At 42.5% G+C, this 25,959-nt stretch overlaps 2 protein-coding genes across 5 annotated transcripts in view; one reads left to right on the forward strand and one right to left on the reverse strand.

The window, feature by feature from the left end:
- The window catches only part of angptl1a (angiopoietin-like 1a), a 47,479-nt gene extending 26,872 nt beyond the window's left edge, over positions 1-20,607 (forward strand). The window contains exons 5-7 of the mRNA XM_031785931.1: positions 17,945-18,138; positions 18,895-19,165; positions 19,378-20,607. Coding sequence (XP_031641791.1) covers positions 17,945-18,138; positions 18,895-19,165; positions 19,378-19,565 — 653 coding nt within the window. The 3' untranslated portion in view covers positions 19,566-20,607. The remainder of the gene's footprint in view (positions 1-17,944; positions 18,139-18,894; positions 19,166-19,377) is intronic.
- Positions 1-25,959, reverse strand: part of ralgps2 (Ral GEF with PH domain and SH3 binding motif 2) — a 146,409-nt gene that overhangs the window by 56,224 nt on the left and 64,226 nt on the right. For all 4 annotated transcript variants that reach the window (XM_031785928.1, XM_031785929.1, XM_020499236.2 and 1 more), the window contains exons 6-8: positions 25,442-25,531; positions 25,200-25,292; positions 23,789-23,915 (exon numbers count right to left, since the gene is read on the reverse strand). In XM_031785928.1, the coding sequence (XP_031641788.1) occupies positions 23,789-23,915; positions 25,200-25,292; positions 25,442-25,531 (310 nt within the window). The remainder of the gene's footprint in view (positions 1-23,788; positions 23,916-25,199; positions 25,293-25,441; positions 25,532-25,959) is intronic.

Raw genomic sequence — 25,959 nt, forward strand, 5'->3', positions numbered from 1 at the left:
ACCGGGATACAGAGGTATCTTTGGGACAGTCTTGCGAGTACCAGGTAGCCTACTAATTTTTGCCTCATAATATGAAATTACAGTAGGCCATCTATCGGTAGCCTTTATTGATGACCATTTTCAGACATAATGGAATGTGGCCCCCTGAAAGTGCCTCACCTACACCATGTTTATTTGTCTGTCAGGGTAGTTGTTGGAAGTCTACACTATGGATTTTTAAACGCCGACAAAACCTTCTTTGTAATATTTCAGTTTTGGAGAATCTCTTACACAATGCGTTAGTTATTTATAGTAATCCTAGGTGTAAAATGGTAAATAATGAATATTTCTCAGGAAGTATTAAAATTGTCAAGAGGAGTAAAACAAAATTGTCCACTATCAACATGTTCAAAAGTTTGGGGTCACTTAGAAATGTCCTTATTTTTTAAAGTAAAGCAAAAAAAAAAAAGTCCATTAAAATAACATCAAATTGATCAGAATTACAGTGTAGACACAATTAACTTTGTAAATGACTATCGTAGCTGGAAACGGCTGATTGTTAATGGAATATCTACATAGGCGTACAGAGGCCCATTATCAGCAACCATCACTCCTGTTATCCAATGGCATGTTGTGTTAGCTAATCCAAATTTATCATTTTAAAAAGGCTAATTGATTAGAAAATCCTTTTACAATTATGTTAGCACAGGTGAAAACTGTTGTTCTGATTAAAAAGCAATAAAGCCTTCTTTAGACGAGTTGAGTATCTGGAGCATCAGCATTTGTGGGTTTGATTACAGGCTCAAAATGGCCAGAAACAAAGAACTTTCTTCTGAAACTCGTCAGTCTATTCTTGTTCTGAGAAATGAAGGATATTCCATGCGAGAAATTGCCAAGAAACTGAAAATCTCGTACAACGCTGTGTACTACTCCCTTCACAGAACAGCGCAAACTGGCTCTAACCAGAATAGAAAGAGTGGGAGGCCCCGGTGCACAACTGAGCAAGAGGACAAGTACATTAGAATGTCTAGTTTGAGAAACAGACGCCTCACAAGTCCTCAACTGGCAGCTACATTAAATGGTTCCCGCAAAACACCAGTCTCAACATCAACAGTGAAGGCGACTCCAGCATGCTGTCCTTCTAGGCAGAGTAGCAAAGAAAAAGCCATCTCTCAGACTGGCCAAGAAAGATAAAACATGGGCAAAAGAACAGACACTGGACAGAGGCAATATTAACTAGGGAAATTGTGTCAACTCTCCTGCGTCCATTGCACACAGAGTCAGGGTATTTGCAACAGTTTGAGCCACCTGGCTCGTAGCAAACTAATTTCCCAGAATTTCACATAATTATGACATAAGGTTGTGCAATGTAACAGCAATATTTAGACTTAGGGTTGCCACCCGTTCAATAAAATACGGAACGGTTCCGTATTTCACTGAAAGAATAAACGTTTTGTTTTCTAAATTAGTTTCCGGATTTGATCATATTAATGACCAAAGGCTCATATTTCTGTGTTTATTATATTATAATTAAGTCTATGATTTGATATTTGACAGAGCAGTCTGAGCGGTGGAAGACAGCGTCAGGCTAGTAAGCATTCATTCAAACTTACCTGCGTTTGCCAGCAGCTCAAAGCAATGATTGAAGCACAGCGCTGTTGATGACTTCAAGCCTATCAACACCTGAGATTAGGCTGGCAATACTAAAGTGCCTATTAGAACATCCAATAGTCAAAGGTATATGAAATACAAATGGTATAGAGAGAAATAGTCCTGTGTCATAATTCCAATCTAAATCTTCTTAACTGGGAATATTGAATAAGTCGGAATATTGAACAACCAGCTTTCATAGGTTCTCAGCAAGGAACTTAAACATTAGCTTTTTACATGGCACATATTGCACATTTACTTTCTACTCAAACACTGTGTTGTTGCATTATTTAAACCAAATTGAGCATGTTTCATTATTTATTTGAGACTAATTAGATTTTATTTATGTATTATATTAAGTTAATGGACTGCACCAGATTTGCCATTTCTTGCTGTGAGATGTTACCCCACTCGTCCACCAAGGCACCTGCAAGTTCCCGGACATTTCTGGGGGTAATGGCCCTAGCCCTCACCCTCCGATCCAACAGGTCCCAGACGTGCTCAATGGGATTGAGATCCGGGCTCTTCACTGGCCATGGCAGAACACTGACAGTCCTGTCTTGCAGGAAATCATGCACAGAATGAACAGTATGACTGGTGGCATTGTCATGCTGGAGGGTCATGTCAGGATGAGCCTGCGGGATGGGTACCACATGAGGGAGGAGGACATCTTCCCTGTAACGCACAGCGTTCAGATTGCCTGCAATGACAACAAGCTCAGTCCGATGATGCTGTGACACACTGCCCCCAGACCATGACGGACCCTCCCATCCAAATCGATCCCGCTCCAGAGTACAGGCCTCGGTGTAACGCTCCATTCCTTCGACGATAAACGCAAATCCGACCATCACTCCTGGTGAGACAAAACCACGACTCGTCAGTGAAGAGCACTTTTTGCCAGTCTGCGTGATCCAGCGACGGTGAGTTTGTGCCCATATGTGATGACGTTGTCTGTGATGTCTGGTGACAACCTGCTTTACAACAGGCCTACAATCCCTCAGTCAAGCCACTCTCAGCCTATTGCGGACAGTCTGAGCACTGATGGAGAGATTGTGCGTTCTTATGGTACCTCGGGCAGTTGTTGCCATCCTGTACCTGTCCCGAAGTTGTAATGTTCGGATGTACCGATACTGTGCAGGTGTTGTTACACGTGGTCTGCCACTGCGAGGACGATCAGATGTCTGTCCTGTCCACTTGTCTGTCCTGTCTTAGGCGTCTCACAGAACGGATATTGCAATTTATTGCACTGGCCACATCTGCAGTCCTCATGCCTCCTTACAGCATGCCCATGGTACGTTCACGCAGATGAGCAGGGAAGCTGGGCATCTTTCTTTTGGTATTTTTCCAGAGTCAGTAGAACATCCTCTTTAGTGTTCTAAGTTTTCATAACTGTGACCTTAATTTCCTACCGTCTGTAAGCTGTTAGTGTCTTAATGACCGTTCCACAATTCCATGTTAATTGTTTATTGAACAAGCACGGGAAACAGTGTTTAAACCCTATACAATGAAGATCTGTGAAATTATTTGGATTTTTACAAATTATCTTCGAAAGACAGGGTCCTGGAAAAGGGAAGTTACTTTTTTTGCTGATATAGATATATATATATATATAGATATACACACACACACATATATTATATATATACATATATTATATATATAATATACATATATTATATATATACATATATTATATACATATACACATACATTATATACATATATACATACATACATATATATATGTGTACATATATATACACATATATACACATATATACATATATATACACACACACATATATACACACACACCCGGCGGCCGCCGCCGCGGCAACAGCAGCAGCAGCAGTAGTAGTATTGGATAGAGAACACTGAAGTTTCTAAAACAGTTTGAATGATGTCTGAGTATAACAGAACTCATATGGCAGGCGAAAACCTGAGGAAAAATCCAACCAGGAAGTGGGACATTGAGGTTTGTAGTTTTTCAAAGCTTGGCCTACCGAATACACGTTGAGATATGGATAAAGTTGCACTTCCTGCGGCTTCCACTAGATGTCAACCGTCTTTAGAAACTTGAATGAGGATTCAGTGCCAGTGCTTTTCTACAGACAAAGGAATTCTCCGGTTGGAACATTGATGTTTTATTGATGTTTTATGTTAAAAACATCCTAAAGACTGATTCCATACATCGTTTGACATGTTTCTAAAGGACTGTAACGGAACTTTGAGTTTTTGTCTGGACGAAGTGCCTGCGCCTCATGAAGATGGATTACTGGGCTGAACACGCTAACAACAAGTGGCTATTTGGACATAAATTATGGACTTTATGGAATAAATCAGTAATTTATTGTAAAACTGGGATTCCTGGGATGCCTTCTGATGAAGATCAAAGGTAAGTGAATATTTATGGTTTTATTTCTAACTTTGTTGACTCCAAAATGGCGGATATTCCTCTGGCTGTTTTGGGTTCTGAGCGCCGTTCTCAGATTTGAAATCTGACACAGCAGTTGGATTAAGGAGAAGTCCATCTTTAATTCTGTGAATAAAGCTGTATCTTTTATCAATGTTTATTATGAACATTTCTGCAAAATCGCCGGATGTTTTGGAATCAAAACATTACTGCACATAACGAGCCAATGTAAACTGAGATTTGTGGCTATAAATATGCACATTATCAAACAAAACATACATGTATTGTGTAACATGATGTCCTATGAGTGTCATCTGATGAAGATCAAAGGTTAGTGATTAATTTTATTTGGGCAAGCTTTTCATCCAAAATTCTGACCCTAGAGAAGTTTAACCTTTTGCGTGTAGGGGGCAGTATTTTCGTTTTTGGCAACAAAAAAAAACGTGCCCATTTGAAACGGCCTATTTCTCAGCCCCAGGAACTAGAATATGCATATAAATTGTCAGATTAGGATAGAAAATACTAAAGTTTCCAAAACTGTAAAAATATTGTCTGTGAGTATAACAGAACTGATATTGCACGTGAAAGCCTGAGGAAAATCCAATCAGGAAGTGGCTTCTATAATGAAAGCACCATGTTCCATAGCCTGCCTTCGCTCCATTTAAAGGGATATCAACCAGATCCTTTTCCTATCGCTTCCTCAAGATGTCAGTCTTTAGACATAGTTTCAGGCTTTTATTTTGAAAAATTAGCGTGAAGGATCAAAGCGTAAGTGAATAGGTGCAGGCTCTCAGAGTCCGTTTTTGCTCAACTGAGAAAGCTGCCATTGTTCCTCTCGCTGTTATTGAAAAACCTACACACTCGGTTGATATATTATCGATTATATACACTACTCAAAAAAATAAAGGGAACACTTAAACAACACAATGTAACTCCAAGTCAAACCCCCAATAAAGGAGTGGTTCTGCAGGTGGGGACCAGACCACTTCTCAGTTCCTATGCTTCCTGGCTGATGTTTTGGTCACTTTTGAATGCTGGCGGTGCTTTCACTCTAGTGGTAGCATGAGACGGAGTCCACAACCCACACAAGTGGCTCAGGTAGTGCAGCTCATCCAGGATGGCACATCAATGCGAGATGTGGCAAGTTGGTTTGCTGTGTCTGTCAGCGTAGTGTCCAGAACATGGAGGTGCTACCAGGAGACAGGCCAGTACATCAGGAGACGTGGAGGAGGCCAACAACCCAGCAGCAGGACCGCTACCTCCGCCTTTGTGCAAGGAGGAGGAGGAGCACTGCCAGAGCCCTGCAAAATGACCTCCAGCAGGCCACAAATGTGCATGTGTCTGCTCAAATGGTCAGAAACAGCCTCCATGAGGGTGGTATGAGGGCCCGACGTCCACAGGTGGGGGTTGTGCTTACAGCTCAACACCGTGCAGGACATTTGGCATTTGCCAGAGAACACCAAGATTGGCAAATTTGCCACGGGCGCCCTGTGCTCTTCACAGATGAAAGCAGGTTCACACTGAGCACGTGACAGACGTGACCGTCTGGAGACGCCGTGGAGAACGTTCTGCTGCCTGCAACATCCTCCAGCATGACCGGTTTGGCGGTGGGTCAGTCATGGTGTGGGGTGGCATTTCTTTGGGGGGCCGCACAGCCCTCCATGTGCTCGCTAGAGGAAGCCTGACTGCCATTAGGTACCAAGATGAGATCCTCAGACCCCTTGTGAGATCCTCAGACCCCTTGTGAGACCATATGCTGGTGCGGTTGGCCCTGGGTTCCTCCTAATGCAAGACAATGCTAGACCTCATGTGGCTGGAGTGTGTCAGCAGTTCCTGCAAGAGGAAGGAATTGATGCTATGGACTGGCCCGCCCGTTCCCCAGACCTGAATCCAATTGAGCACATCATGTCTCGCTCCATCCACCAACGCCACGTTGCACCACAAACTGTCCAGGAGTTGGCAGATGCTTTAGTCCAGGTCTGGGAGGAGATCCCTCAGGAGACCATCCGCCACCTCATCAGGAGCATGCCCAGGCGTTGTACGGAGGTCATACAGGCACGTGGAGGCCACACACACTACTGAGCCTCATTTAGACTTGTTTTAAAAGGACATTACATCAAAGTTGGATCAGCCTGTAGTGTGGTTTTCCACTTTAATTTAGAGTCCAAATCCAGACCTCCATGGGTTGATAAATTTGATTTCCATTGATAATTTTTGTGTGATTGTTGTCAGCACATTCAACTATGTAAAGAAAAAAGTATTTAATATGAATATTTCATTCATTCAGATCTAGGATGTGTTATTTTAGTGTTCCCTTTATTTTTTTGAGCAGTGTATTTAAAAAAAGACATGATTGATTATAAAAAACGTGAGACATGTTTCTGTGGAAATTATGGATATTATTTGGAATATACGTCTGCGTTGTCGTGACCGCTCTTTCCTCTGGATTTCTGAACATAACGCGACAAACAAACATCAGTATTTTTGGGTATAAAAATAATCTTTACGGAACAAAAGGAACATTTGTGTAACTGGGAGTCTTGTGACTGAAAACATCCGAAGATCAAAGGTGAACGATTAATTTGATTGCTTTTCTGATTTCGTGACCAAGCTTCCTGATGCTAAGTGTACATGATGTTATGCTATCGATAAACTTACACAAACGCTTGGATTGCTTTCGTAAAGCATCATTTCAAAATCTGAGACAGGTGGATTAACAAAAGGCTAAACTGTGTTCTGCAATATTGCACTTGTGATTTCATGAATATTAATATTTTTTAGTAATATTAATTGACTGTTGCGCTATGCTATTCAGCGGTTGCTGACTAAAATGATCCCGCTAACGGGATGGGTAGCGCAAAGAAGTTAAGAGGTTAACAAACTATAGTTTTGGCAAGTTGTTTACGACATCCACTTTGTGGATGACACAAGTCATTGTTCCAACAACTGTTTATAGATTTTTTCACTTATAAGCCTCCCGGGTGGCGCAGTGGTTAAGGGCGCTGTACTGCAGCTACCATCTAGAAGGAGACCGTACAGGTGCAACAAAGTTGGGACCGAGAGACTGATAAACAGCTTCCATCTCCAAGCCATTACACAGTTAAAACACCCTCCGCCCAATACCCTGCCTTGAACATTAGAGACTGCTTTGCCCTACGTACATAGTCATTGAACACTGGTCACTATAATTATGTTCACATACCGTTTTTCCCCCTTTATATGTACAATTGAAGTCAGAAGTTTACATAAACAAGTTTTAAATGACTCCAACCTAAGTGTTTCAACAGCTCCACAAATTTCTTGTAACAAACTAGTTTTGGCAAGTCAGTTAGGACATCTACTTTGTGCATGACAAGTAATATTTTCAACAACTGTTTACAGACAGATTCTTTAACTTATAATCGCAATTCCAGTGGGTCAGAAGTTCATACACTAAGTGCCTTTAAACAGGTTGTAAAATTCCAGAAAATGATGTCATGGCTTTAGAAGCTTCTAAAATGCTAATTGACATCATTTGAGTCAATTGGAGGTGTACCTGTGGATGCATTTCAAGGCCTACCTTCAAACTCAGTGCTTTTCTTGACATCATGGGAAAATCCAAAGAAATCAGCCAAGACCTAAAAAAAAATAAAGAATTGTAGACCTCAACATGTCTGGTTCAACCTTGGGAGCAATTTCCAAATACCTGACGGTACCACGTTCATCTGTACAAACAATAGTACGCAAGGACAAACACCATGGGACAAAGCAGCAGTCATACCGCTCAGGAGTAGACGCGTTGTCTCCTAGAGATGAACGTACTTTGGTGTGAAAAGTGCAAATCAATCCCAGAACAACAGCAAAGGACCTTGTTAAGATGCTGGTGGAAACAGGTACAAAAGTATCTATATCCACAGTAAATTGAGTCCTATATCGACAACCTGAAAGGAAGCTCAGCAAGGAAGAAGCCACTGCTCCGAAACCGCCATAAAAAAAGCCAGACTACGGTTTGCAACTGCACATGGGGACAAAGATCGTACTTTCTGGAGAAATGTCCTCTGGTCCGATGAAACAAAAATAGAACTGTTTGGCCATCATTATGTTTGGAGGAAAAAGGGGGAAGCTTGCAAGCCGAAGAACACCATCCCAACTGTGAAGCACTGTGGTGGCAGCATGTTGTGGGGGTGCTTTTCTGCAGGAGGGACTGGTGCACTTCACAAAATAGATGGCATGATGAGGTGAGGAATATGTGGATACATTGAAGCAACATCAAGACATCAGTCAGGAAGTTAAAGCTTGGTCGCAAATAGGTCTTCCAAATGGACAATGGCCCCAAGCATACTTCCAAAGATGTGGCAAAATGGTTTAAGGACAACAAAGTCAAGGTATTGGAGTGGCCATCACAAAGCCCTGACCTCAATCCCATAGAAAATGTGTGGGCAGAACTGAAAAAGCATGTGAGCAAGGAGGCCTACACACCTGACTCAGTTACACCAGCTCTGTCAGGAGGAATGGGCCAAAATTCACCCAACTTATTGTGGGAAGCTTGTGGAAGGCTACCCGACACGTTTGACCCAAGTTATACAATTTAAAGGCAACGCTACCAAATACTAATTGAGTGTATGTAAACTTCTGACCCACTGGAAATGTGATTAAAGAAATAAAAGCTTAAATAAATCACTCTATTATTCTGACATTTCATATTCTTAAAATAAAATGGTGATCCTAACTGACCTAAGACAGGGATTTATATTTATATATTTTTTTTTATATGATAAAACCATCCCAGCTCTGCAGATTTTGCTGCGAAGAAAACCACAAGATTATTTGATTTGGTAGCTTGTTTTTGGTCACAGGTTCAGGAATGGCTGTAGAATTACAACATTTACTTGGAGCCAACTGTGCAAATAGTACTGCTCTGTGATTTGAAAAGTCATAGTCAAATCGAACAATAATATAATCTTAGCAAAAACATGTATCTTTCATTTACAATCTTTAGAAATTATGAGAATAGAAAGGTTCAGAACTGTTGTGAAACACCACAGCAGTTGAAAAATATTTGGCAAATAGATGTTCGGAGATAGATGGGAGGGGTTGAGTGGCGCTGAAGTGTGAAGTGAAGTGGACTAAAAATAACACGATAACTAATGTATAATATACTGTGTTCGTAAAATGTATATAGTATGTATAAGCTGGAAGTAGAAGCCTAAGTGTTGTTTTTCATTAGTTTACTCTAATTAGGGGAGGGGTGCTAGGGTTAGGGGAAAATACAGTGCCTTGCGAAAGTATTCGGCCCCTTGAACTTTGCGACCTTTTGCCACATTTCAGGCATCAAACATAAAGATATAAAACTGTATTTTTTTGTGAAGAATCAACAACAAGTGGGACACAATCATGAAGTGGAACGACATTTATTGGATATTTCAAACTTTTTTAACAAATCAAAAACTGAAAAATTGGGCGTGCAAAATTATTCAGCCCCTTTACTTTCAGTGCAGCAAACTCTCTCCAGAAGTTCAGTGAGGATCTCTGAATGATCCAATGTTGACCTAAATGACTAATGATAAATACAATCCACCTGTGTGTAATCAAGTCTCCGTATAAATGCACCTGCACTGTGATAGTCTCAGAGGTCCGTTAAAAGCGCAGAGAGCATCATGAAGAACCAGGCAGGTCCGAGATACTGTTGTGAAGAAGTTTAAAGCCGGATTTGGATACAAAAAGATTTCCCAAGCTTTAAACATCCCAAGGAGCACTGTGCAAGCGATAATATTGAAATGGAAGGAGTATCAGACCACTGCAAATCTACCAAGACCTGGCCGTCCCTCTAAACTTTCAGCTCATACAAGGAGAAGACTGATCAGAGATGCAGCCAAGAGGCCCATGATCACTCTGGATGAACTGCACAGATCTACAGCTGAGGTGGGAGTCTCTGTCCATAGGACAACAATAAGTCGTATATTGCACAAATCTGGCCTTTATGGAAGAGTGGCAAGAAGAAAGCCATTTCTTAAAGATATCCATAAAAAGTGTTGTTTAAAGTTTGCCACAAGCCACCTGGGAGACACACCAAACATGTGGAAGAAGGTGCTCTGGTCAGATGAAACCAAAATCGAACTTTTTGGCAACAATGCAAAATGTTATGTTTGGCGTAAAATCAACACAGCTCATCACCCTGAACACACCATCCCCACTGTCAAACATGGTGGTGGCAGCATCATGGTTTGGGCCTGCTTTTCTTCAGCAGGGACAGGGAAGATGGTTAAAATTGATGGGAAGATGGATGGAGCCAAATACAGGACCATTCTGGAAGAAAACCTGATGGAGTCTGCAAAAGACCTGAGACTGGGATGGAGATTTGTCTTCCAACAAGACAATGATCCAAAACATAAAGCAAAATCTACAATGGAATGGTTCAAAAATAAACATATCCAGGTGTTAGAATGGCCAAGTCAAAGTCCAGACCTGAATCTAATCGAGAATCTGTGGAAAGAACTGAAAACTGCTGTTCACAAATGCTCTCCATCCAACCTCACTGAGCTCGAGCTGTTTTGCAAGGAGGAATGGGAAAACATTTCAGTCTTTCGATGTGCAAAACTGATAGACATACCCCAAGCGACTTACAGCTGTAATCGCAGCAAAAGGTGGCGCTACAAAGTATTAACTTAAGGGGGCTGAATAATTTTGCACGCCCAATTTTTCAGTTTTTGATTTGTTAAAAAAGTTTGAAATATCCAATAAATGTCGTTCCACTTCATGATTGTGTCCCACTTGTTGATTCTTCACAAAAAATACCGTTTTATATCTTTATGTTTGAAGCCTGAAATGTGGCAAAAGGTCGCAAAGTTCAAGGGGGCCGAATACTTTCGCAAGGCACTGTATACAATGCCACGTGTGTGCAAAGCTGTCATCAAGGCAAAGGGTGAATCTAAAATATATTTGACCCGTTTAATACTTTTTTGGTTACTACATGATTCCATATGTGTTATTTCATAGTTAGTCTACACTATTATTCTGCAATGTAGAAAATAGTAAAAGTGTAAGAAAAACTCTTGAATGAGTAGGTGTTTCCAAACTGTACTGGTAGGTACTCTATAAATGGGGGATAGGAAATTATGCAGACAATTACATTGACGGAAGCCACAATCTGCAATATTAAAGCTTATCACCCCCCCCCCCCCAACAATATAAAAACAGCAGCTAATCAAATCAGCGACACTTGTTGTTACGGAAAACAAATAATGAACATTATGCCAGAGCAGAATTGTCACTTTTTTTATTGTCTGAAAAGTTACCAATTGTAGCTATCAACATGTTACTGTAGCTGCGTTCTGTGGCTGGAAAGGGTTGCAGTAGATAGAGCTTCATTAACAAGCCCTAGTGGTCATACATACGTAATAGGACCATTATTCTACATTGTCATGGAATTTTATTATTTTATTATTTTATCTATTTATTTATTTTAACGCGGTTTAAACATTAGGCAAAATGTTACAAGACGCCTGACTGCTACGCCATCTTGGACTTAAGTTGCAATGTACTCGCTCTGTGTGCAATAGTGTTTAACATGATTTTATGGCGACTACCTCATCTCTGTACCCCACACACAGGTAATTGTAAGGTCCCTCAGTCGAGCACTGAATATCAAAAAGATTCAACCAAAGACCAGGGAGGTTTTCCACTGCTTCGCAAAGGCCGGTTATTGGTAGATGGGTAAAAAAAGCAGACATTGAATATCCCTTTGAGCATGGTATTACTTATACTTTGGATGGTGTCAATACACCCAGTCACTACAAAGATACAGGCATCCTTCCTAACTCAGTTGCTGGAGAGGACGGAAACCGCTCAGGGATTTCACCATGAGGCCAATGGTGACTTTAAAAAACAGTTACAGAGTTTAATGGCTGTGACAGGGGAATGGAACAACAACATTGCAGTTACTCCACAATACTAAGCTAATCGACAGAGTAAAAAGGATGCCTGTACAAAATGCAAATAATCCAAAACATGCATCCTGTTTACAACAAGGCACTAAATTAATACTGCAAAAAATGTGGCAAAGCAATTTACTTTTTGTCTTGAATGCAAATCCAATCCAACACATTACGGAGTACTGTGCATCATGTTTTGGGAATGCTTGTAAATCGTTACGGACTGTTGAGCTTTTCAAGAAAAGAAAAAAAGAAAAAGTGGTTAACAGATGTCCTGTTCTTTCAACCAATCGATTGGTCAAAATGGTTAAACTCATTTTTCCATATACAGTGCCTTCAGAAAGTATTCAGACCCCTTGCCTTTTCCACATTTTGCTACGTTACAGCATTATTCTAAAATTGGTTAAATAAACAAAAATCCTCAGCAATCTACACACAATAGCCCATAATGACAAAGTGAAAACAGGATTTTAGAATTTTTTGCCAATGTATTAAATATGAAAAACAGAAATATCTTATATACATATGCATTCAGAGTCTTTGCTCGAAAATGAGGTCAGGTGCACCCTGTTTCCATTGATCATCCTTAAGATGTTTCTACAACTTGGTGTCCAACTGTGGTAAATTCAATTGATTGGATACAATTTGGAAAGGCACACCTGCCTAAAAAAAAGGTCCCACAGTTGAAAGTGCATGTCAAAGCAAAAACCAAGCAATAAGGTCAAAGGAATAGCTTGTAGAGCGCCGAGACAGGATTGTGTCGAGGAACAGATCTGGGGAATGATACCAAAACATTTCTGCTGCATTGAAGGTCCCCAAGAACACAGTGGCCTGAATGCCAAGCGTCACGTCTGAAGGAAACCTGGCACCATAACCAACTAAAATAGCCCCCAGTGTAAAGTCTAAGTGTTGTGTGTGTGTGTGTGTGTGTGTGTGTGTGTGTGTGTCACATGAGTGAGTCTAAAGTTCCTTCAGGCAGAGCAGCACTTTCCTAATCTAAGAATGCTGGGACTATTGGCAGTTGAAAGGACTGAAGAGGAAAGAGTCCAGAGTGAAAGGCCTGATGGCAGGGAAAAATGGAGAGGGCTGAGGGGAGGGAGGGAGGGGGTCGAGGGGGAGCGAGGGAGGGAGAGGGCCGAGGGGGTAGAGGGCCGAAGGAGCCAAAAGGGGAGAGGGGGCCAAGGGGGGGAGAGCGAGGGAGAAGGGGAGAGCGAGTTAAAGGGCCAAGGACACAAGGGGAGAGGGACAAGGGAAAGAGAAAGTGGAGGGACAAGGGAAAGAGAAAGTGGAGGGAGAGGGACAAGGCGAAAGGGGGAGGGAGAGGGACAAGGCAAAAGGGGGAGGGCGGGACAAGACGAAAGGGGGAGGGAGAGGTCCAAGGGGGGGTAGGCCAAGGAGAGGGCCAAGAGGGAGGGAGAGGGCCAATGGGGGTAGGGACAAGAGGGCAGGGACAAGGGAGGGAGAGGGACAAGGGAGGGCAACCAGGTGGTCCATCTCCTCTGTACCATGTTTCTTGTAGGATGACAATGTCTGTATTTCAATGTCTTCGACAAAGTCCAGGTTCCTGCTCTTTAGGCCAAAGGCAGATGACCTCAGACCTTGGATATTCCAGGATGAGATAGTGAAGGCTTTGTGTTCCATAAAATGTCCAATGTTGTTGGACGTGTGTTTGGTCGTGTGTGGCTGAGAATCTGGTACATGCCATTGGGCTAGTGTAAGAGTGGGGGTTAGGCCTGTTTGCCTGCTCATGGCCTGAGCGTATGTGTGTGACTTCCATGATGAGGCCCTCTTGTAAGGGTGTGTTCATGGGGGCCATAGATCTGATCTGAGGGTGCCTAAATGGAATGTGGGCATGGTTGACTTGGGGGGGGGGGGGGGGGGGTTATGTGGTCGATGTAGGCCCTCTTAGCGTGGGTCCTCTATGCATAGGTCAGGGGGAAGGGGCGGCACTGCTGCCTTGTATAGGTAGACCTGGCCATAGGTCTACCTATGGCTGTTCAAGTCCAGAGTGGAGTGGTGGGCCAGGTAAACATTTGGTTTTGAGGCACAGTCACAGGAAATACTTGTTTAACAGCTGTATGGTAGCAGGATATTTCTGGTAGCAGGGTGGATATAAGCACTTGTGCATCGGGGAAAGTAGAAGAAGCTTTTTCAATCACTCCCTTTCCTGCTGTGCTCTCAAGTCGTTTGTGCCTGTGTGTATTATTATGTGGCTGGGTGAACCTAGTTGGTTCTCAGGCAGAAGGTCTCGGGTGCGCTGGGTGTTTGGACACCAGAGTTTAGACACACTGTTTGGAAAAATGTTGTTTTTCTTGTATACATTTCCCATTTGAGTCCATAAGCAGTATAATCTGTTTCTTGTGTAGTCGTGGCCAAAAGTTTTGAGAATGACACAAATATAAATTTTCAAGGAATCTCCCCAGACCTTAATCCCATTGAGAACTTGTGGTCAATCCTCAAGAGGCGGGTGGACAAACAAATCCACAAATTCGTACAAAATCAAAGCAATGATTATGCAAGAATGGGCTGCCATCAGTCAGGATGTGGCCCAGAAGTTAATTGACAGCATGCCAGGGCAGATTGCAGAGGTCTTGAAAAAGAAGGGTCAACACTGCAAATATTGACTCTTTGCATCAACCTCACGTAATTGTCAATAAAAGCCGTTGACACTTATGAAATGCTTGTAATTATACTTCAGTGTTCCATAGTAACATCTGACAAAAATATCTAAAGTGAAGCAGCAAACTTTGTAGAAATTAATATTTGTGTAATTCTCAAAAATTTTGGGCACGACTATGTCCTCAGTGGGTGCATGTGTGTGTGTGTGTGTGGGGGGGGGGGGCGCTGTCTCGCTGTGATGTCGACGTGGTCAGGATCCGGGGTGGACTGTTCTGCTGTGGTGTTGAGACTTTTGTCAGGAGCTGAGGTGGGCTGTTCTGCAGGCTTCTCTGCGGGGGTGGCCACCTCTCTAATGGGTTGTTCTGTCACACACCATCCCCTTCACTCTCTCCTCCAGCAGTCTGGTCCTCTGTTTTTCTCCTTCTCCTGTTGAAGTTGTCTCACCACAGTCCAGAGTAGAGGTTGACCGATTAATCGGAATGGCCGATTAATTAGGGCCGATTTCAAGTTTTCATAACAATCGGTAATCTGTATTTTTGGACACCGATCATGGCCGATTACATTGCACTCCACGAGGAGACTGCGTGGCAGGCTGACTACCTATTATGCGAGTGCAACAAGGAGCCAAGGTAAGGTGCTAGCTAGCATTAAACGTATCTTATGAAAAACAGTCAATCTTCACATAATCACTAGTTAACTACACATGGTTGATGATATTACTAGTTTGTTTATCTAGCTTGTCCTGCGTTGCATATAATCGATGCGGTGCCTGTTACATTATCATTGAATCACAGCCAAACGGGTGATTTAACAAGCGCAGTCGCGGAAAAAGCACTGTCGTTGCACCAATGTGTACCTAACCATAAACGCCTTTCTTAAAATCAATACACAAGTATATATTTTTTAAACCTGCATATATAGTTAATATTGCCTGCTAACATGAATTTCTTTTAAATAGGAAATTGTGTCACTTCTCTTGCATTGTGTGCAACAGAGTCAGGGTATATGCAGCAGTTTGGGCCGCCTGGCTCGTTGCGAACTTATGTGAAGACCATTTCTTCCTAACAAAGACAGCCAACGTCGCCAAACGGGGGATGATTTAACAAAAGCGCATTTGTGAAAAAAGCACAATCGTTGCACGAATGTACCTAACCATAAACATCAATGCCTTTCTTAAAATCAATACACAGAAGTATATATTTTTTAAACTTGCATATTTAGTTGGAAAAAAATTATGTTAGCAGGCAATATTAAACTAGGGAAATTGTGTCACTTCTCTTGCGTTCATTGCACGCAGAGTCAGGGTATATGCCTGGCTCATTGCGAACTGATTTGCCCGAATTTTACGTAATTATGACATAACATTGAAGGTTGTGCAATACAACAGCAATATTTATACTTATGGATACCACCTGTTAGATAAAATACGGAATGGTTCCGTATTTCACTGAAAGAATAAACGTTTTGTTTCCGAAATGTTTCCAGAGTTGACCATATTAAACGGCCTACGGCTCTTAATTCTGTGTGTTGTTATATTATAATTAAGTCTATGATTTGATAGAGCAGTCTGACTGAGCAGTGGTAGGCAGCAGCAGGCTCGTAAGCATTAATTTAAGCAGCACTTCACTGCGTTTGCCAGCAGCTCTTCGCAATGCTTCAAGCATTGCGCTGTTTATGACTTCAAGCCTATCAACTCCCGAGATTAGGCTGGCAATACTAAAGTACCTATTAGAACATCCAATAGTCAAAAGGTATATGAAATACAAAATGGTAGAGAGAGAAATACTAACTACAACCTAAAACTTCTTACCTGGGAATATTGAAGACTCATGTTAAAAGGAATCACCAGCTTTCATATGTTCTGAGCAAGGAACTTAAACGTTAGCTTTCTTACATGGCACATATTGCACTTTTACTTTCTTCTCCAACACTTTGTTATTGCATTATTTAAACCAAATTGAACATGTTTCATTATTTGAGACGAAATTGATTTTAATGTATTATATTAAGTTAAAATAAAAAAGTATTCATTCCATTCAGTATTGTTGTAATTGTCATTATTACAAATACATAGATTTAAAAAAATATATACAAATTTAAAAAATGTAAAATTAAAAATTGTCTGATTAATTGCTATCGTCTTTTTTTGGTCCTCCAATAATCAATATCGGAGTTGAAAAATCATAATTGGTCGACCTCTAGTCCAGAGTACAGATATGTCTCTCTCCACCTCCAGCTCTCCGGGTCTGGTTAAGGGGGTGTTGTTGTGCTGGACTGTTGTCTGGGTCTGTGCTGAGTGTAGTGTAAACACCTGCCTCCACCTGCCTTACCTCCAGCTGGGTAAATGTATCCTTCATTTCAATGAGGGAGTAGTACTGTGCTGGGAGGTTGACTTTCCGCTGTTGGGCTATATTAAGAAGAGGTCTGGTCTGACCTGTTCGGGGTGGGGGTATAGTTTCCATTTTTATAATAGTCAGCAAAAAGTGTCTTGATATTCCATAAGGAGCTTCATTTTGTGCTCTTTTCGTGTATTATCATTCTTTACATACACAGGGCATTGTATTTTAATTACCTCTGAACAGCGGGAGGCAGCTTCTAAGGCTTCTCCATTTGGTTGGAGTAGACTGTGCAACTCTAGCCCAACAATGGAAAGGGCTTTGACACCTCTCACTTCACACGTCAGTGCTAATTGAAGTTGTATCAAGCTTGGCAGCATTAATTTAGCATTCAGTCCTTATAAAGTAAAGTATGTATTTTTCTTCTTGGCTTTTGGAAATAAAATGTAGCTTTAGACTAAACATTACTAACTCAGTTCCAGGTTGGATGGTGTTTTCAGGTTTCTGTTGTTTTCCAGAGCATTTTCTGTATAGTTTTGGAATAATAATCTTTGGTAGTTGTAAACCTTTCAGGTGATTCTGTAATTCTGTCCAAAATCAGGTTGTAGGTTTTGATTTGGAGTGAAGGTTGTTTTGTACAGGGTAGCATCCTGTATATGTCCCTGACAAAAAAATTAAAGTTTATCTAAATCTAAAAAAAAATGAAGAACATGCTGAAAAATGCAGGAGCTCATCTGCTCATGACCTCTCCTCTCTCTGGCACCATCTTTGGTGCCCTCTCTCCTGCCCCCGCCTCTCCTCCCCCCTGCCCCCGCCTCTCCTCCCCCCTGCCTCTCTCCTCAGCGAACGCTACATAATGTATTTTGTGTCTGTGATGAAAGAAGGCATTTTATTCACCTGAGGCAGGATATGGTTTGGTGATTAGTGAAGAGGATGTTGTCATAGAAGCAGCACTGAAGGACAAACAGAGTAGAGACATTGGCTATGACGACGCAGGCACTGACCCATTCCTCCCTCCCCCCTCTCCTTTCTCTCAGGTCCGTTTAAGGACTGCTACCAGGTGCGCCAGGCGGGCCACAGCACCAGTGGGATGTACCTGCTGAAGGCAGAGAGTAATGAACAGCTGATCCAGGCCTGGTGTGAACACAGCTTAGACAACGGAGGCTGGACCGTGTTACAGAGAAGGAAGGATGGATCGGTCAACTTCTTCAGGAACTGGGAGAACTACAAGGTGGTGTAGCGCAGACGATCACACACTGACACACACCGAGAGAACAAAAGTATCTGCATCCAATGGTCTATTGTTAACCACTGAGCCATTGGAGCTAACCCATGGCCTGTAAAGTCCAGCCCTCTCCCTCAAACCTCCAATCAGCTGTGACCCCAGCAGGGACAGGGAGGGGCTGATGTAGGAAGCTCCACGTCCCCCTAATCTCCCCTCCTTTGTTACATAACCAACACCATTCCGCCAACACACTAGGCTGCTAACACACTCCATCACTCTGGAGAAAGACCTGGCCCTGCCAATGTGTGCGTCTGTGTGTGTGGTATCTGTGCAGCCCCCATAGTCTTTCTCCCCAGCCACAGCCAGTTAATTCACCTTGACTGGGAAAGCAGAGGCAGAACTTTGACACATTATCGTCTCCAACTGAGATTCAACATGTTCCATTGATTCTGAAGGTTTGGCTTCCTTTAACATGATGTGGCTTGAAATAACATTAGTGGAGTCTACCGACTGACTAACCATTTTTGTCCTCTGAGCGTGACTGTATCTACTGTCTGCAGATAGAGGTGGGGTTCCTTCTGCTCCTGACTAGAAAAACTGCTGCCGTTTAGGCTAGTTGGTGGATGACCGGAACATTCTAAATGCTTTAGGTGTGAAACTACACAACCACCACACAACTCCCAAACCTTTAACCATTTACTAGAAACCCTTGGAACCTGGAAAGCATATATAATATAACCTGCTGTGTCTCTCCCCCTACAGAAAGGCTTTGGGAACATAGACGGTGAATACTGGCTGGGTCTGGAGAACATCTTTAACCTGGCAAAGCAGGGAGACTACAGGCTGCTGGTAGAGCTGGAGGACTGGGTGGGGAAGAAGGTGTATGCTGAGTACAGCAGCTTCCGCCTGGAGCCTGAGAGTGAGGGCTTCCGCCTGAGACTGGGCACCTACCAGGGAAACGCTGGAGACTCCCTCAGCAGCCACAATGGGAAAATGTTCACCACGCTGGACAGGGACAAGGATGCTTTCTCAGGTAAAACAAGGGAAAAACAGTGTACGCTAGAATACCAGTACACTACTGTACTAGTACACCAACACACTGCTATGCTACAGTTTCCCAAGCACATTGTTGCTCAAGCTTCTCTGTACTGTGGTCCATCTCTGTAACATCTCTGCTCAAGTGACAACTACCACTAGAATATTCCTGTACCACTAAGCCTTTCTCTCCTCCTCTCCCATCGCTAGGTAACTGTGCCCACTTCCATAAGGGAGGTTGGTGGTACAACGCCTGTGGTCAGACCAACCTGAATGGAGTGTGGTACAGCGGAGGGGTTTACCGCAGTAAGTTCCAGGATGGAATCTTCTGGGCTGAGTACGGAGGCGGATCGTACTCCCTCAAGTCTGTCCGTATAATGATACGACCTATCGACTGAGCCTGGAACAGTCTCCACCCCACTATCTATGCCATGACCTTTGACCCATCCTAATCCCAACCCTCCCACCCCGTGACGTCTCAACTTCTCCACCAAGCTACCCATCATCTTCACATTCTTTTCCTTTCTTACATTTTTAAGCGGAGCAGAGAAGCTGTTTAACTGTCGAAACCCAAATCCCAAATCAAACTGCTTCATGGAAACCCTGGTTCTTCTTCAGCCTCTCTGAAGGGAAGATGACACAGCGTTCTGCTATTGTTTCAGCTGTGCTTCTATGAGTCCTCTAGCATGGTCAGACAGCCATATGATAGGGCTGTGAAAGACAGCAGTGGACAGACAAAGTATGAACTCTAACACAGAGCTAGCTGCCACAGCCTTCTACAACAGTCACTATGTTATACTCTGTATGGTCGCTATGAAGGTGGTTACATTCGCAATTTCAGATGCTTATTTCACACGTTGACTGGAAAATAAATGGTTCATTTTGCAGTTTTATTTTGCTCGTCTCTAGCTGGGTCTGTTGCTAGTGAATGCCTTTCTTCACAGCGTACTCAAAGGGTTGAGAGGCATGCCCCCCCCCCCAGGCTGACAAGACTTGGTACAGTCTTCATGTACATTTAACTCACCCCCCCTCTCTCTTGCTTTGTTTTGGCTTGTTGTTTCGGGGTTCCCACAGAGAGGAAACAGATTGTAACAATGTGCTTTGTGATGTGAGAACAGCCCAGCTCGCTTTGGTATGTAAATATATTTGGTTTTATTTGCGAGAGTTAATTTAAGACTTATGATTCTGCTGAAGCCAAATGTTTCCTCCATGGTCTCCCCCTTCTGTTATTTATCAACACATTTATAATGAGTATAGTCAGTCACGCCCTGCTCAAGTTAACCCTGGTATGGCCTTTCTGTTTATTCCAGTAAAAAATACAAAAATTGAAAACACCCATCAGTACAGACAAACGTCAAGTTGACGGAGGTAAATACCTGCCACGCTCTGCCATCACTTTCCATGTAGTTAAATACTAAATAAAACGGTTTCTAAATACCCTCTCGCCTCACTCACCTGGTCTGTTTCTCCTTCAACCACACCATGGCAAACAGACAATAACAGCCAGGACATTGAGTGAACATGGTGTACAGTCAGTCACACTAGTACGCCTGCTCAGTCACAGCTGGCATTTACATTTTATGTTTGATTACAGCGCTGTATGAATGAGCTGTAAGGAACAGAGAAGTAGCAAAAATGGAGGATGAGTCTTCTATGGAGAAGTTCATAATGAAAGAATGCAGCCGTGGAGAGTAGAGGTGAAGTGAGGGGGAGAGAGAAGGAGGACAGGAACACTTTTCTAAAGACAAGGAGAGGAGGAACAATGAGAACCACATTTCTGTAGTTCTACATCTGCATTGCTTGCTGTTTGGGGTTTTTGGATGGTCTCTGTATAGCACTCTGACATCTGCTGATGTAAAAAAGGGCTTTAAATACATTTGATTGATTGTAGTTCAGAGAGCGAGCAAAAGAGAGCTGGTAGTCTGGGCTACAAAGATGTAAAAATGGAGGGAGAGAAAGAAAATAGGGAAAGATGATACTGAAGTAGAGGGGAAACGAAAGATTAACAGACAGATCAACATAGCGAGGGCATGAACATAGCGGCTAGATGGAAGACAAAAAGGACAAGGACACAGAAGAGAAAAGGGTAAGGGGGGTGAAAAAAGACAGGAGGAAGGAGGGGGACATTCGTTCCATGTAAAATACTAGATTTCCAGTTTTACAAAGACATACAGTTGAAGTCGGAAGTTTACATACACACAGGTTGGAGTCATTAAAACTCGTTTTTCAACAACTCCACAACTTTCTTGTTAACAAACTAGTTTTGGCAAGTCGGTTAGGACATCTACTTTGTGCATGACAAGTCATTTTTCCAACAATAGTTTACAAGCAGATTATTTCACTTCTAATTCACTGTATCACAATTCCAATGGGTCAGACATTTGCATACACAGACTGTGCCTTTAAACAGCCTGGGAAACTCCAGAAAATGATGCAATGGCTTTAGAAGCTTCTGATAGGCAAATTGACATAATTTGAGGTGTACCTGTGAATGTATTTCAAGGCCTACCTTCAAACTCAGTGCCTCTTTGCTTGACATCAAGGGAAAATCAATAAAATTGTAGACCTCCACAAGTTTGGTTCATCCTTGGGAGTAGTTTCTAAAAACTCCTGAAGGTACCACATTAATCTGTACGGACAATAGTACGCAAGTATAAACACCATGGGACAAAGCAGCCGTCATACCGCTCAGGAAGGAGACATGTTCTGTCTCCTAGAGATGAACGTACTTCAGTGCGAAAAGTACAAATCAATCTCAGAACAGCAGCAAAGGACCTTGTGAAGATGCTGGAGGAAAGAGACTGGAGGGGTTTTGTAAGGTACAGCAGCTACCTCAAATGAGAACAACTCTTGTTAACAGAGCAAGCTTGTTTGCCTGTTTGTACTATAAGTATTACACATCTCTGATTTGCACACACTCAGATGAACAAACCTCTACTTTACTGCTTGTTTATGAGACAATCACAGGTGGACAAAGAGCTCTCATAGGATCAGGGTTCCACTGAAGACACAGAAACGGAACACGCACACTTTTCACTCATCTGTCTGTTGACCTGATAGGTTAAAAAAATTAAGTGGAAAAAATATCAGAATTGTGCTGCCTATGTGAACGCAGCCCATGAAAACAATCAGAGGGAAGTAAATAAATCACTGCACACACACACACACTTTAGGATATGGCTGCTTCTATGCCAGCACTGTGCCTCCCTCGCTCTCTCATCCTCTCCCTCAGTTTCTTTCTCTAACGACGTGGTAGAATTATGGCAGTAGAGAATGACCGAGTATTAATGCGTTTCAGATCTGCTGTACAACACACACAGCATCATTCCCCCCCCCAGTCTGCCAGAGCAGCTCAGCCTAGCACCCTACACAACTTTCACACAAAACCTAAAACATAGATCTGTACTCTGAAACACATGTGCCTGTGCGCACACACTGTTTTAGCTCTCTGTTTTATTACTTTCCTCACTTCTCTTCTATAAAGCCTCTGACAGGGATGCTGGCCAGGCTATAAAGAGAAACGTAATGCAATGTGCTCAGAAATGACACCAGCATGACTCGATCTCTACACAAACACACAGTGTGAAGATACATGCAAATATATAATGCTGTGAAACAGCATGCACCAATCTGACTTCTTGTCTTTACAGAGCTGAGAAACCCCTAACACCTGTGTGTGTGTGTGTGTGTGTGTGTGTGTGTGTGTGTGTGTGTGTGTGTGTGTGTGTGTGTGTGTGTGTGTGTGTGTGTGTGAGAGAGAGTGAGAGAGTGCGAGAGAGATTCCTGCTTTTCACATTCATCCTGTATGAACCACAACAGGAACCAAAAACATGAGTGAAGTCTGGTTTTAGCTTTAATAAAACAGGAAACCTTCAATCTAGCCCTCAAAGAACACAGGTAGAAAAAAACAGACCTACAATAAAATCCAGGAAAACAACCACACAGACAGAGACAGAGTGAGAAGGACCGAGAGAGAGAGAAAGATTGATGGTGCTGTAGTTCACAGGGGATTTCTGGGCTTTGTTAGTGCTCAGACAGTCTGGCTGCCAGCTTCCAGAGAGGAAAGGCTGGAGCAGAGGAAATAAACACACATAAAAAGGATGGAGCAGAGGAAATAAACACACATAAAGGATGGAGCAGAGGAAATAAACACACATAAAAAGGATGGAGCAGAGGAAATAAACACAAAAAGGACGGAGCAGAGGAAATAAACACAAAAGGGACGGAGCAGAGGAAATAAACACAAAAGGGATGGAGCAGAGGAAATAAACACACAAAAGGGATGGAGCAGAGGAAATAAACACACAAAAGGGATGGAGCAGAGGAAATAAACATAAAAGGGATGTAGCAGAGGAAATAAACATAAAAGGGCTGGAGCAGAGGAAATATACACAAAAAGGCTGGAGCAGAGGAAAAATAAACAAAAAAGGGTGGAGCAGAGGAAAAATAAACATAAAAAGGGTGGAGTGACAAATATACGGTGGAGTGACCGTATACTGTAAATTGTGATGCCTTTTACCAGTGGGTGCAGCTGATTGTGGTTATCGGTGATTGCTGGGGACATAATATGGGGGACTCGTGAAAACGTCACTTTAAAATAGGAAGTGTGTGTGTGTCTTACCCAGGTATGGTATGCAGGAGTTCATGCTCTGGCTGCGTATGTAGTCTCGGAGACGTTTGTAGTTGTCTTCTTTGGCCATGAGATACTCCAACCGCTCAAACATTGTTTTGTCCTTCCGACTCAACAACTAGAGAGACAGACAGAGAAATGTTTGAGTTGAGTTATTGTAAACATACTAGGGCCGTGACAACACCAGTATCGCAATATTTTTACCATGGCAAAACTGAAACACGAAGCAGACCTAACTTAATGGTTCTTCAAAATATTATGTGCTATAGCTTGAACAAATAAATTGATGTGACTCTGGATAACAACAACGATGTTTACTTCCAACATTAGGGCTGTTTTCCTATAGAAGTTAAATTAGCTTTGGGTTTTGTTACTTTGCCATGATACTAGCAAGTATCTACAAGTTCAATCATATTGAAATCAATTTCATGTTCAATCAATTGAGTTATATTTTGCAACAAGACTACTGTCTAATTTTTGCCTCAATGTGTTTCATGAGGGACAACATGAACACAATAACATGCAATCTGATTTAGTGCATTATTATCGGGTAAGCACGATAAGCCGCCTCAATAGCCTATTTGCAGTCATAGGTGGTAATACCGCTCTAGGGGCTGATTTGTCATCAGTATTGTGGAATAACTCCAATGTTAAGGTAAGATTTGAATGGCAAAAGCTGATTCGAGAGCAGCACTGCTTTTCTTTCGCACTTGGCAAACTTTCTCTCTACGTGCTTGTTTGGAAAACACTTCCAAACGTGGCTGGTAAATAGCGATGCATCTGGTATGATCATCGTAATGCTTAAGTCACATTGCAACAGTTGTCATAACAGCTCAGCAGGATCTCAGGAGACGTCGTGATAACACTACTGATGATATCCACAGGAGCTCTGGGTGAGGGATAAGTTCTGCTCTGGCCACGGCCTAAAGTTATCCACAGTGTGTTTGAGAGAGTGTGTGTGTGTGTTGACTAGGAGCAGGTGTGCTGGTCTCTCTGGCCAGGCAGGTCTAGTGGTCCAGAGGTTTTTCTGGCTGTCTGCTGTGTGTACTGCTGACTACTGGGGTTTATATCACTCACATTAATATTACATTTCCACCATGACATCACCGCATCAGTATGTCATTATGTCAGCCCTAATCTCCAAGGCTCTGTCAGTCTGTGGATGGATCAGAATCAGACCGCTCCCTCTTGCAAATTTCTCTGATCTAAGGTTTCTGCACAGATGCTTCCAATACACACGACCATTACATATTCCAGCAATGTATTGACAGTGTAATAACTGGTGAAATAGAGAAGGACCATTTACATATGCGATTGCTCTTCACACCGTCAACACATCTCAGTTGGTTGTAGAGAGCTGTTCGAGATCATTGTTTTGAGCTGCAGGGACACAGTAACTCACCGCCCATGTCTTGGAGAGTCTATAGATGGGAGCGCTTTGTAGGCCTGACACCACAGCCATCACTGCATGCAGGTTGTTTATGTCACACAGTTTCTGTTGGGAACAGAGAACACAGATGAATACACACACTTTCACATTACTATATATTTATTGTCCACTCGTGAATATGAATCACAAATCTGTGGTTCTTGCTTCACAAAGTACTACTGTAGAGCATAAGCAGTAGAGTACAGTGTGTGTACCTTGGCAGTTCTGATGTAGAGACTGAGTACCTCAGCTCTGATCTTCAGGGTCTGAGCATGCAGGATCTCCCTCACCACCCAGAAAGTCGTCTGGAGAAACAAAACAATCAACCAATGGCAATAAATGCATAGCACAAAGTGCTGAACAAAAAGCAGACCGATGGTTAAGGAGCACTTCCCAACAAAGACACACACACACTCAAATGTGATTGCTGGCTGAGATCTAAACATAATAGCCATTTAACATCAGGTACCGTACAATGTTCCTGCCTTGGTTCCTGACACGTTGTGAGTGAATGAGGTCTGTCTGTCTGTCTGTGTTAACCCCCAGACAGAACAAAGTGATCGGACCGAGTCATCAATGGCCATTGGCCAAGAGCTCTCTCACACACATGCACGGATCTCCTCTCATAGCAAAGCAAATAAGGTCAATAAATCAGTCAGCATCTGGTCCAACAGCCTTCATGAGAGGAAAGAAAGATGAGAAGTAATGGGGAAAGAATAAGCTGATATCAGGC

The sequence above is a fragment of the Oncorhynchus kisutch genome, linkage group LG13, assembly GCF_002021735.2.
Source record: "Oncorhynchus kisutch isolate 150728-3 linkage group LG13, Okis_V2, whole genome shotgun sequence".
NCBI lineage: Eukaryota > Metazoa > Chordata > Actinopteri > Salmoniformes > Salmonidae > Oncorhynchus > Oncorhynchus kisutch.